General features: G+C 46.2%; 3 protein-coding genes across 3 annotated transcripts; all 3 read left to right on the forward strand.

Moving 5' to 3' along the window:
• The first annotated feature begins 4,505 nt into the window (after nucleotides 1-4,505).
• LOC127758011 (uncharacterized) lies at nucleotides 4,506-6,427 on the forward strand. The gene is made up of 5 exons (XM_052283613.1): nucleotides 4,506-4,901; nucleotides 4,982-5,091; nucleotides 5,365-5,595; nucleotides 5,691-5,843; nucleotides 5,926-6,427. Exons 1-5 carry the CDS (start codon nucleotides 4,826-4,828, stop codon nucleotides 6,193-6,195), a joined length of 840 nt encoding a protein of 279 aa, XP_052139573.1. The 5' UTR covers nucleotides 4,506-4,825; the 3' UTR covers nucleotides 6,196-6,427.
• Nucleotides 6,428-6,544: 117 nt separating this feature from the next.
• LOC127760456 (uncharacterized) lies at nucleotides 6,545-8,092 on the forward strand. Its single transcript, XM_052284721.1, has one exon. It carries the CDS (start codon nucleotides 6,660-6,662, stop codon nucleotides 7,923-7,925), a length of 1,266 nt encoding a protein of 421 aa, XP_052140681.1. The 5' UTR covers nucleotides 6,545-6,659; the 3' UTR covers nucleotides 7,926-8,092.
• A 3,416-nt stretch (nucleotides 8,093-11,508) lies between these two features.
• LOC127759100 (uncharacterized) lies at nucleotides 11,509-13,751 on the forward strand. The gene has a single exon (XM_052283958.1). It carries the CDS (start codon nucleotides 11,543-11,545, stop codon nucleotides 12,833-12,835), a length of 1,293 nt encoding a protein of 430 aa, XP_052139918.1. The 5' UTR covers nucleotides 11,509-11,542; the 3' UTR covers nucleotides 12,836-13,751.
• Nucleotides 13,752-13,903: the final 152 nt, after the last annotated feature.

Below are 13,903 nucleotides of genomic sequence, written 5' to 3' on the forward strand. Positions count from 1 at the left end.
GGTTTCTGAGAAGTTCCTGAAGAAAGTCTGAACATTGAGGTTCTGTGCTGAATGCAGCCTCCAAATTGTCTGAATGTTGATTTATTTTATATTCTTTGCCATTAATTGCCCACACTTTTTTTACTGAGTTTTGGTTATACCATTCTAAACTTCCTATGCAGAACTCAATGCTGCAGAAATTGCAGATTGTTTTCTCTATTTGGTGCCTGCAGATTCTTCTGATTCTTTACTGTTAGCATGTTACCTGCTAATATCCTGATCATGTTCATTTTGCTGGCAGTACCATATTTTTGTCTGAATTAGTGCAAGCAACATGCATCACCCCCACACAGTTAATATCCTGAATAGACCGTTGTAAGTTGGAACTGAACATTGTCTTAGCACTTCTTCTTCTTCTTTTTTTTTTTGAAAAGAATCAGCACGAGATTGTGCTATTTCATTGGATATAGAGATAAAAAAAAATACAGCCCCTATGGATAAAAGGGAAACTGTACACAAAAACAGAGAGGCTATTGCTACGAAGGGAGGAATTCTCCAAGCCACCTTGCACCTGCCATGATCTAGGTTCTTGCCTCTTCCTTTATTTTCGCCATAAGATTGGGAGCCGTTGTTTCCTTGTGCTCGAAGATCCGTTGATTCATTTCCTTCCAAATTTCCCACACAATGAGTAGGGTCAAGGATCACAGTTCTTTCTTGGGCACTTTCTTTTTATTGTTTAGCATGTCCCACCACTCTTGAACGCTTTGGCATGGGTCCCAATGGTTCAGATCCAATTGCTGATAGGCAACTCAGCTGGCCGTTAGCCTCCAAATCCTCATGGTGTATCTACAAGAGGCTACCAGGTGACATACCGTCTCGTTCGTCTCCCGACATAAGGGGCACAATCCATTGTTTTGCCATTCTCTTGCAGTTATCCGGTCGGATGTCCAAACTCTATTTGTATCACAAGCCACGCATAAAATTTGCATTTCGCAGGTGCCCAAGATTTCCAAATCAAGGAATTGTAGTTGGTGCTGACATTTCCTAGCAATTGTGTGTCTTAGCACTTCTCGCTCTGTTGTTATATGTTATAACTGAACAACGCCTTAGCATATCTTTATTTCTTTCAGTATTGCAACTGAGCATTGAGCTAGCATTAATTTGTTGCAATCCTATGATGGATGGATGCTAAAATAAACTGATTTTCACAGGGTTCAGAGATCATATAATAACTTGTTTTCCATGTCTTGTTGTCGTGCGCGGCTGTAGCGGAGGCGTATCCTCTACCTTGTGGCTGGTAAACAAAACGAAGGGGAGGGTATTTGGTTAATTGTGAAACGTAAAGGTGACAAATAGTTAAATTTTCCAAGACTGGTCTAGTAATCGTATTGTAGTCTGAATTGAGTTCCAAACCAAATCAAATACAGAGAGGGCTAACAGTTCCTGTGCTCATTAAATCGGCATCCTCCGATTAGACTATCGTGCCATCAACACTGCTCGGCGGCGTTACCTCACCGTCGCCGCGCGCCTCCCTCCATCCCACCTCGTCACGGGCATGGCTCCCCCTCATCTCCTCCCCACGCACCCCCAACCCGATTGCCCGCGTGCTATCCCGCCGCAAGGCGCACTTGAAGAAGGGAAGGCTGCAGATAGATAAAGGTGGAAGAGGAGCAGTGATTTGAAGAAGGAAGAAGCGTCGTCTACTCCTACCATGGGGTTGCAGCGGCTCTTGTCCATCCAGCGTAACCAGCAGCGGCGTCACCAGAAAATCCTTGCCCGGAGTAAGCCTCCTCTCCTCTCCTCTTACCAACTCCTCTTAGCACCCTCTCTTCTGTTACGTGCATATGTTCCGGAAATCATCTTCTTGTGTTCTACTAGTATTTTTAACCTCATATATGCAGCTCTTTCTTTAAAGAAAAAAATAATTTTGTTTTGCTAACTAGGCGCTTATTATCTAAAAAAAAACTAGGCACTTGTTCACAGTAGAGGCATGGGCGGAGCTACCATGATTCCCGGGAATACCCAGCTTTTTTTATCGAAAAACAAGTATACTTCTAATATATACATATGTACACATATTAGTGCACCTAAATCCTCAATTATTCGATCCAAACATAGCCCTATACACATGTACATATATTAGTGCACCTAAATCCTCAATTCTTCGATCCAAACATAGCCCAACCGGCCTATATGACCCATCAGACATCAGTTGATCCACTTAGCCACCACTCTTCCAGACGACCCCCTCTCGCTCTCCCTCCATGACCCATCCCTCCCTGGCTCGGCTCCCTCGCGCCGCTCCCCATTTCCAAACCCTAGGCGGCGGCGCGGCGAGGCGGCAACTGGCGGCGAGAACTGGACCACGCTACCACGGAGGGGGAGGCTATTGCCGCGGCGGGCGGCGGGCGGCGCTCGCCACTCTGCCAAGCTCAGGCAGTTAGGCCAGTTGGGTGGCCGACGGCCGCGAGGGGTAGAAGCGGCCAACGGCTCAACGCTTAGACGGGAATACCCAACTTTAAAATCCTGGCTCTGCCACTGAGTAGAGGTAATTAGCTAGTGTCGTTGCTTCCCCCTGTTGAACCAAAATTTTCTCTTTCACATGAGTAAGCAATGAGAAATTTCATGTGGGAACAAATACGTTGATTCCTTAAACAAAAAAGAGAGATTGGGAGGAGATTCAAGATGTCATTGCCTTTGTTGAGTTCGTTTCTTTTTTTTTTCCTTTCATCTATTCATGTCTGGGGTTCATGTTCAGATATAGAGGCCGGATTCTTATCCATTATCTTAAGAAAATATATTCATGTCTGGGATTGGGCTGTCATAACCATGGTTGTTACCTTGTTGGGTTGCAGATGAATCGGCTGCTTCAGCGAATAAACAAAAGGGTTGCTCAATCCCAGACCTTCCAGAGGCATGCCACATAAATTTTGAAGATGGGGGGCTTATGTTGCAAGCACATTTTCACCATAATGGCCTTTAACAAACAAGTTCTTTGGACTATGCTAGCTAAATAATATCTATAAGCAGGGAACGGATCTCCAATTGCTAAAGGCTACAGCCCCTACGCTCCTAACTTGGTAGCTTTCCTGTCTGCCATGAGTCTTAGGTCACATGTTATCTTGATGAGTAGACTCCCAAGAGTTATCTTAATTTCTCTTAAATTAGCAAAGGCTTGTTCTTCTTTTTCATGTGACTATTATTGTGCACTAGACCCACTGTTGTGCAGATACTTTCACCAGAACTCTAAATGTGCAACTTAGTCTCTTCCACATAAACATGCCATGCTACCCCATACACTACTCACCTATTAAGGTTGCCTCCTCGAATTATCAGATGGATATGCATTTCATTCCATGACATTGCTCTTCCTACCGTCTAGAGCTTGAGTGCATATTTTTTTTCGCCAGGCAGCTTGAGTGTGTATTCACTAATAATGAAGCATATGACTGTTGAGTAATACGGTTTCCCCTAAATGTGTAATAAAGATATACAATTTTACTGTTAAGCAAACTCTTAATATAAGATTTCCCACCTTGTGAGCTGTCCATCTCACAAATTCTGGAGATATGCGACTGGTATTACCAACCTTTGCATAGAACAGTTACAGTAGCAGCTTCACTGGAATCTTTAATCCTCTAGATTAAAAACAGTAATATACTCCAGTGTTTATTCTTAAGCATATTGAGATCTCAATCACCCTTACCCCATAGATACATATTAAGCATGTCTTTACACCAAGAGTTTGTTAAATCATCATCAGCCCCCTATGTACTGGTGCACTTTTATAACATTGAACATTGTCTTTAGCTTCCCAAGAAGGTAAACTTATGAGATGGTTGTGTTTTAGATTGGCCAATGGCCAGAAGGCCTGGCAAGCATCATTAAGTCCTATTTCCCCCCAAAAGTCTAGCAACTGTAACTTGTGATCTCCAAATACAAGCAGGTATGCCAAGTATTAGCACACCTAACCATGTCAGGTATGTGTGTTCATTCCAGAAGAATCGGAAAAAAAAAGTCCACTGTTGGTAGATTAACATAAGCGGGATGCTTTTGTCATACCCTGGTGAAAATGTTGTGCTGTCACCAATTTCCTGGGGACATTGATTGACATTTTCATTTTCTATAAAAAAAAATGGAAAGGAGAACTGATCAATATTGTCACTGGCTTCACAATTCACTATGGGGCATTGATTTTACCATATTGCTATGATGCTATCTAATGGGTTGAATAGCGAATTTCATGATGTGTATGGTCCTTTCTGATCTATTATCTCTTTCACGTATTTAATGAGGTTTATGTCTATCTTACTCTGTAACTGTCAAAACTCAAAACTGCTAGTTTCTATTTATTGGGCTCCAGTTTGGTTAGGCTCTCAGGTGTACTACCCTATGCAGAAATTGCTTTTTTTTTTCTGTTGCATAATAAAACATCATCTCTGTGCATTTTTGTTTGACACAATTGCACAGCAACTAATATAGTTGTCTACTCAGTGCTCTAATGCCAATTGAGTATATTTCATAGTAGTTAATCACTGCTACCCACTAGTAACTGTCTTTTCTTTCAGAGAATCACTGATAAGTGATAACGCTGTTAGTGATAAACTTTTCTATGCAAGGCTCAATTTACCTACGAAGGTTACATTCCACTGCACTATGTACCTAAGCAAGGCAGCGCACCTTGCATGAATCATGTGGAGAGCTAATACTCCATGTCGTCGCATTGTTCTTCTTTATCTGGTTTAAGTAACCATTTGGTTTTACAATCCCAAATTTGAACCTCTCTTCCTATGTTTGTCCATGCAGGATATCTGGCGTCATATACATTCCCTAATGCCAATGCGTGATGCTGCTCGCGCTGCTTGCCTGTCTCATTCCTTTCTATGTTCCTGGAGGTGCTATCCCAACCTCACCTTCAATAAGTATGTGTTTAGACCCAAAGCATTTACGTATGGAGGGGATATCAGCCACAGAATTGACTCTATTCTGGGAAACCACTCAGGCATTGGTGTGAAGACATTGAAGCTTGAATTATCTGGTACCGCATATCACAATCTTGACAATTGGCTTCAAGTTGCTGTTACACCAGGCATTGAAGAACTCACCCTTATGGTATGTAGACTGGAGATAAAGTACAACTTTCCCTGAGCACTTTTATCTGATGGGGTTCGGAACTCAATCCGGTATCTTGAACTTGGCTTTTGTATCTTCCGTCCCGCAATTGAACTTGGCCCCTTCAGAAGACTAACAAAGTTGCATCTGCAATACGTGTGTATTACAGGGGATGAGTTAGAGTGCCTTCTTTCAAACTCTCTTGCTTTAGAGTAGTTGGCACTCATTCACTGCGATCATATAATTTGCCTAAGGATACCTTGTGTGCTGCAGCGGTTCAGCTGCCTGAGGGTTCATGGATGCGTGAGGCTGAAATTGATAGAGAGCAAAGTTCCAAATCTCTCCACTTTAGACCTTAGCGGAAAGGTGGAACTGTTGCTTGGAGAAACATTGCAAATGAAGAACTTAAGCATGCGCCATCCAAATGTTATCTGTTATGCTCGTTCTGAGCTTCCATCCAGTATGCCAAATATTGATACTCTTGCCTTAAGCTCCTATGATAAGGTATACTCTAAAACTTTGTGTTGTCAATTAGCAATGTATGTGTATCACATGGCTTTTGAATAATTGATCTGAGACGTGGCATATTGATTGCACAGGTGGTTAATACACCAATGCTGCCTACCAAATTCCTCTACCTCAAGCACCTGACCATTTGTTTGAGCTCCGGAACCTTTTCGCCGTCCTATGACTATTTTTCTCTGGTTTCTTTCCTTGATGCGTCTCCTTCCTTGGAGACTTTGAACTTGGATGTAAAGCTCTGTTCATCCTATCCTGCAAAGTTATCTGGTCGCTGTGTCAGGTCAATTGACTATACTTTGTTTTCATCTTCAGGTAACAAATGATCCTATGAAGCATGAATCAATTCTAGGACATTCCTCAAAGTCACATTTGAGGCAGATGGCTGAAGACCACCATTGCCACCTCAAGAATGTGGAGATCACAGGGTTCAGCTCTGCTAAGAGCTTGGTTGAGCTAACTTGTTATATCCTCAAGAACTCGGTGTCGCTCGAGTGTCTTACTTTGGACACCCTGTATCCGTATGATTTTAGGTGTTCTGACGAAAGATTTGAACGGTGCAGAACCATGCGCAAAGTATTTTGAGGGAAGCCCGTAGAGCGCTTGTGGCTATCGGAAGATACATCGAGAATAAAGTTCCCGCTAGAGTTAAGTTGACCGTTGTGGAGCCCTGTAGTCAATGCTATAAGTTGTCATAATCACTCGCATAAACGTAGGATGTTCTTAACTTCGGATGAGCCATATGTTTCTTGAATTATTATTGGATTAGTTATAGGAATCGAGCAAATGTATAATCGTTGTAATTTGATTTGAGATGAAAAATGGTCTTTGTTTTTTTGAATTATCGGCAATATGGGCCCACACGAGCCCTAGTGGGTGGGCCCAGACGGCCCTACCTTCCCCGTCCCATTTCCTTGCAGTATAAAAAGTACTCCACTCCGTAAGACGCAGCTCCCTCCTTCCGAAGCTTCCAGAAGCCAAGAGGAATCAAACCAGCACAAGGGTCTTCTTCTCAACCTCCCCTCCTCTCCCCTCCCCCACCGTCTCTCATGGCCGATTTCCCGCCATGGGCGGACCTCGCCGACGCCGTCGTGCGCGAGATCGCCAACCGCCTCCCCTGCGTGTACGACCGCGTGCACCTCGCCGGCGTCTGCCGACCATGGCGCGAGTCCCTCGAGCGGCTCCCGCCCCTGCACCTGCCTCCCAAGCTGCCGTATCTCATCCTGCCGCTCGCCGAGCAGCCGGCCTTCTCCTGCGTCCTGAGCGGCGGCGCCACCCACCCCTTCTTCGTCCCGGAGCGGATTCGCCACGCTTGCTACTTCGGCTCGTACGACGGCGGCTGGGCCTTCCTCTCCACTCTTCATCCTCAAGCTAATCGAGTGTACTTCCTCGCCAATCTGGCCGGCACCTCGGGCACCTTCAATCTCCCCAACAGGATCCAGTTGGAACGCGAAGCGCTTGAATTGGCGCCTGAGGAGAAGCCGCTGCTGCATCGGTTGGTCATCTACACCGCCACCCTCTCGTCGGACCCATTTATGGATGGATGCGTGGTCGCCGGACTCATCAACGATCAAGCTCCCATACCCGGCTACCGCCGCCAGAAGATTGCGTTCTGGCAAATTGAAGATAGGGTGGTCGTCGGCTACTTCTACATGGGTGAAGCGTGCTGGGATGCGGTGGACGTCGTGCGCCACAATGGAGCCTTCCATTTCCTCACCAAGGGGGAGGACATCATCGTGGGCAATCCGGTCTTCGCTGAAGCGGGTGCGCCGCCCCAAGTGCAATGGGAGTATCGCTGCTTCTCGTCGCAGGGGCGCGGCTACGACGGGCAGCACGTCGTGGCGCGCTACCTCGTGGAGTCCAGCGGAGAACTGCTCATGGTCGTGAGGTGCTCTCCTCGTCCTGGAGAGTTCACGTCGGCGTTCAAGGTGTTCCGAATGGCACAACCCGAGGAAGACGACGACGCACCCTCACTGGATGGCCGGACGATGCTGTTCGTCGGGCGTCCCTGCTCCAGATCTGACAGCGATGTGGTTCGGTACATCTGGAGGGAGCTGCCCTCGCTGGAAGGCCGGATGCTGTTCGTCGGGCGCGGCTGCTCCAGATCCTACGACGCGGATCAGTACCCTGGCTTCGAGGGCGGCATCTACTTCTTCGATCATCGGATCGCCGGGCAGCTCGGCGACGCGCCGGCGCAGTACCCCTGCAGCGACTGCGGGAAATGGACGGGAAAACCTGCACTCCAGGTGGACCGCTGCTTCCCGGAGCAAGACCCATCGAACTACACCTCTCAAGTTTGGTTGCTCAAGGGGTAAGCTAGTTTTTGATCTGTCTAACAGGTGCTTCGTCTGCATTGTCTTTGTTTCTTTTTGCTGAGTTTGGAAGTTTGGATGGTATTGTAGTGCTGAGATTGTAGTTTCTGATCAGTCTCCAACTGTTAGAAGAAGCAGAACACCTTTTTCTAGTAGAAATCTCTTTGCTATTGCAGCTATGATCAATACACCGTTTGATAATTTCTGCTTCCCACTTAATTGCATGATTCAATCATTAGTATATTCCTGTTGCAACTGATTTTCAGTGCGGACATGTGCGTATGGTTGTGCTTATATTTTCTTTGTGAAGTGCACATCGTTTTGACTGATAGATGGTGTTGTACCTTTGCCTTGCACGAATTGGATTTCTATGGATTCTGATATTTGGTTATGTAGCTCTGTCAGGGCTTTTCTTGAAAAGCCACTGAATGAAGTATGAATATCGAGGTTATAAACTGAATGAAGAACCCAAAATGGTTGGATCTTGATTTATTTTGTATTCTTTACCATGATGGATTTATCAAATTTCAGTCAAGCTTTGTTATGCCTCTCTGGTGCCTGCAGATTCTGCTGGCTTAGTCAAATTTCCTATTGACAAATCAATTCTGCAGAATTGCAGGCTATATTTTTCCTCTTTGGAACCTGCTGATTCTTTATGGTTAACAGGTTACCTGATATGTAATACACAAGACACCTCTCAAAAAGTTGTCATACACAGACGCAATGCTTGCTAATTAAGTTGGCATGCTATCTTACCCTCATCTGTTTTAGGGCTCATGTTTAACCTGTTCATTTTGTTGGTATCGTATTTTAGTCCGAGGTAAGTAGTAGCTAAACATTCTCATGAACCATGATGCCGGAATAATTTCTCATCTGAACAGTGCGTGCAACATGCATCAGGTCACAGTCCATTTTTGTTGTTCAGATTGAAATAGCGAGCAATTTTGTTTGAGGCCCTTATGGCATTCTGAATAGACCTTGTAATTGAACATTGTTGAAATTATAAGCACATAATAATTTAATTTATTCCATAAATAAATCATGATATTGCAGATGTAAACTAGCATAAATGCATTATAGGATCTACACGTGTAAACTAAGCAGTAAAACATGAATAGATCAAATATGCGCAACATGTTGAACACGTACCGTGGTTGCGGAAAGACCGGTTGCTCAGCAGGAACTACTCGTGGTTGCGGGCGTCGACGAAGGCGCGCAGCACGCGAGCGGAGAGAAAGATGGGCCGTCGCGGACGAACAGGGAGCAGTCGCGCAAAGCGCTTCCCAAAAACCTTATTGCCGCCGCGCAGCACGCGAGCGGAGAGGAAGACGAGCCGTCACGGACAAACATGGGGTAGTCGTGCAAAGCGCTTCCCAAAAACCTTATTGCCGCCTCGTAGCACGCGAGCAGAGAGGAAGACGAGCCGTCGCGGACGAACAGGGAGTAGTCGCGCAAAGCGCTTCCCAAAAACCTTATTGCCGCCTTTTCCGGTGCAGGACGAACAGGGAGCAGTTGCGCAAAGTGTTTCCCAAAAACCTGGTGCAAAGTGCTTCCTAAAAACCTAGTGCAGGACGTCGAAGGCAGAGGTTCCGGAGAGAATGGAGTAGTGTACAAGCGACGGCGTGAAGGCGGTGGCTCGGTTTATATAGAGATAGGTCGCCCTGCAAAAGGAGGCTGGCATCGTCGCCCTCGTTTATGTGTGTTGCGTGAAGGCGGTGGCTCGGTTTATATAGAGATAGGTCGCCCTGGCGTTGGCTCGGTTTATATAGAGATAGGTCTCCCTGCAAAAGGAGGCTAGCATCGTCATGCACACGCGTGTTTCCTCTCTTCTCTCCACCACACATGATTCAAGTGGCTAGGAGGGCATCCTCCCTTTTAAGGAGGTCCTACTCTCCTAGAATATGTAAGGTGGTACTAAACTCCCCATACATGCCATCCTATGAGTTAGGCTTTTGTGATTACTCAAAGAATTAATCTTTGAGTGGGCTAAAGCCCATCTATTAATTCCAACAAATATTGTCTTAGCATTTCTTGCTCTGTTCTTGTCTTACCACTTCTTTCTTTCTTTTGATTTTGCAACCGAACATTGAGTTAGCATTTGTTGCATTCCTCTAAAGGATGTTAAACGAAACTGATTTTGACAGGGACCGACACTCCTTTGCGTGCTCTCCATAACATTTGGATGCAGAATTACAGTGATTCTTAAGGACCTTCTTATTACTCCTTTACTGTTTCTCTTAAAAAAATACCCCTGTTACTATAGTGCAGTTCTAGAATATGTGGATCATATAGACATTACTCAAAGAAAATGTGGCGACGTCCCGTGCTCCACTCCATCGTGCATCGCAGTTGCGTCTAGGGGTGCGGCGTGTGGCATTGGAAAATTTTCAAGAGCTACTCGATGTGACACAGGCAGGCAAGGCCATCTACGATGGTGAGTGAACACTGCTGCCAGCTAGTTTTGGGTTGTTTAGGCCAGCGAGTTGGGCCAGGAAAGCAGGGAGGCGGCAAGCAGGCCCAAGCAGTGAAGAAGATGAACTGAATACATCATTTTTTTTTCATTTTCTTCACACACATATACATAGTACATACTATATTTTTTTTTCTTAAAAAAGATCTTGGGTATTCAGCTTGAATTGAAGTGGGCCCGCCCCTACCCCTCACGGCAGCCTGATGACCAGAGACTGCCTATTCGATAAGTTATTGGAATCGAGAAAATGTGTAATATGCATTTTTTTAATTAGATATCGCTAAATTTCTGTCGCCACATTTTGGTTCGATTTCAGTCGGATAGTCCGAATTGCAGGATGCGCTTTGCATGCGTCGTGGGTGACTCACATCCGTACATCACGGCCGGCATGGACAGAGATATCCCTCGCTCCTCTCTTCTGATTTGTCTCTTCCCTTATTTATGTTATTTGTTAATTAATCAATATTAGTAATTCTCCTATTTAAGTTGTAAATACACTAAAATTATATACGCAATTTATAAACCTACATATAATTATGAGACTTACATTAGAATTACACATGTAATTTAGGTACAGTACATGCTGTGAAAAATATGACGACATAGTCTCTTTTAATTTGATTCGAGATGAAAATGAATGGGTTTGTTAAGTTTCTTGAATTATGGGCAGTACGGGCCCACACGAGCCCTAGTGGGTGGGTCCAGACGGCCCTAGCTTCCCCGGCCCATTTCATTGCAGTATAAAAGGTAATTTAGGGCTGGTTTGGTTTGAGGTCTAAATTAAACTTATCAATATTTGACAATTTTAATAGTGTTTAGTGTCTATTTGGTTTGAAGCCAAATTTTGGCATGCCTAAGAAAATAGGTCATTTCAATAGTGAACTTAGGCTATTTTGGCTTCAATCCAAACACAACTTTACCTTACCAAAATTAGTCATGCCAAAACTTGTCAAAATTTAACACTGATAAAATTTAGTAAGGCCTATTTAGACCTCAAACCAAACCAACCCTTAATCCACTCCGAAGACAGACACAGCTCCCTCCTCCCGAAGCTACAAGAGGAATCAAACCTTCCCATCCCTCTGGTCTTCTTCTCCACCCCAGTCCGCAACCTCCCCTCCTCTTCCCTCCCCCACCGTCTCCGTCTCTCATGGCCGACTTCCCGCCATGGGCGGACCTCACCGACGCCGTCGTGCGCGAGATCGCCAACCGCCTCCCCTGCGTGTACGACCGCGTGCACCTCGCCGGCGTCTGCCGACCATGGCGCGAGCACCTCGAGCGGCTCCCGCCCCTGCTCCCGCCCCCCAAGCTGCCGTATCTCATCCTGCCGCTCGCCGAGCAGCTGGCCTTCTCCTGCGTCCTGAGCGACGGCGCCACCCACCCCTTCTTCGTCCCGGAGTGGATTCGCCTCGCTTGCTACTTCGGCTCGTACGACGGCGGCTGGGCCTTCGTCTCCACTGCTCATCCTCGAGCTCAGGGTTATCGAGATTATTTCCTCACCAATCTCCACCAAACCCCGAATACCTTCGTTCTCCCCGTCTGGATCCAGTTGGACCGCGAAGAGCCTGTATTGCGGCCTAGGCAGAAGCGGCTGCGCCCGCGCGACCCGCTGTTCATCAACGCCGCCACCCTCTCGTCGGACCCATTTATGGATGGATGCGTGGTCGCCGGATTCGTCAACAATTGTGCTCCCGTACCGGGCCACCACCGGCAGAAGATTGCGTTCTGGCGAATTGACGATAAGGTGGTCATCGGCTGCTTCTTCATGGAGGACGCGTGCTGGGATGCGGTGGACGTCGTGCGCCACAATGGAGCCTTCCATTTCCTCACCAACGGGCAGCACATCGTCGTGGGCAATCCGGGCTTCGATGACGAAGCGAACGCGCCGCCTCAAGTGCAATGGGAGTATCGCTGCTTCTCGTCGCAGGGGCGCGGCTACGACGGGCAGCACGTCGTGGCGCGCTACCTCGTGGAGTCCAGCGGAGAGCTGCTCATGGTCGTGAGGTGCTCTCCTCGTCCCGGAGAGTCCACGTCGGCGTTCAAGGTGTTCCGGATGGCACAGCCCGAGGAAGACGACGACGGCGACGGCGACGCGCCCTTACTGGATGGCCGGACGATGCTGTTCGTCAGGGATCCCTGCTCCAGATCCGACGGCGACGTGGTTCGATACATCTGGAGGGAGCTGCCCTCGCTGGAGGGCAGGATGCTGTTCGTCGGGCGCGGCTGCTCCAGATCGTACAACACGGATCAGTACCCCGGCTTCGAGGGCGGCGTCTACTTCTTCGATCATCGGATTCCCGGGCAGGGCGGCGGCGCACCGGCGCTTTACCCCTGCAGAGACTGCGGGAAATGGACGGGAAAACCTGCACTCCAGGTGGAGCTCTGCTTCCCGGAGCAAGACCCATCGAACTACTCCTCTCAAGTTTGGTTGCTCAACGGGTAAGCTTGTTTGTGATCTGTCTAACGTGTGCTTCGTCTCCATTGTCTTTGTTTCTTTTTGCTGAGTTTGGAAGTTTGGATGGTATTGTAGTGCTGAGCTTGTAGTTTCTGATTAGTCTCCAACCATTAGCAGAAGCAGAACACCTTTTTCTAGTATAAATCTCTTGGCTATTGCAGCTATGATCAATGTGTACTACAATTGCAGTGCACCGTTTGCTAATGTGTGTTTCCCACTTAATTGGATGATTCAGTCATTAGTATATCTATATCCTGTGCTGCAACTGATATTCAGTGTGGACATGTGCATATGGTTGTGCACTTGTGCTTATATTTTCTTTGACGAGTGCACAACGTTTTAATTGATAGATGATTGTGCACATTTGCCTTGAACGAATTGGAATTTTATGGTTTCTGATATTTGGTTATGTAGCTCTGTCAGGGCTTCTCTGGTTCTCTTGAAAAGTTACTGAATGAAGCGTGAACATTGAGGTTCTAAACTGAATGCAGAACCCAAAATGGTTGAATCTTGATTTCTTTTGTATTCTTTACCATGATGGATTGATTAAATTTTCGGTCAAGCTTGGTTATCCCTCTCTGAACTTCCTATTGAAAACTCAACTCTGCAGAATTCAGAATTGCATGTTGTCTTTTTGCTCTTTGGTACCTGCAGATTCTGTTGATTCTTTATGGTTAAGAGGTTACCTGGTAGTGCAATGCACAAGACATGATGCTTGCTAAGTTGGGCATAGTATATTACGTTCATGATTAATTCATTTTGTTGGTATCATATTTTCGTCTGAGGTAAGTAAGTATGTAAACATTCTGAACTGTGCTTGCAACATGCATCAGGTCACAGTCCATTTTTGTATTTCAGGTGAAATAGAGAGCAATTTTGTTTGAGGCCCTTAAGACTCGCATTCTGAATAGGCCGTTGTAACTGAACATTTTCTTACCATTTCTTGCTTTCTTTTGGTTTTGCAACCGAACATTGAGTTAGCATTTGTCGCATTCCTCTTAAGGATGTCAAAAGAAACTGGTTTTCACAGAGATCAACTCTACTTTGCGTGCTCTC

Source organism: Oryza glaberrima, chromosome 1 (assembly GCF_000147395.1).
Source record: "Oryza glaberrima chromosome 1, OglaRS2, whole genome shotgun sequence".
NCBI lineage: Eukaryota > Viridiplantae > Streptophyta > Magnoliopsida > Poales > Poaceae > Oryza > Oryza glaberrima.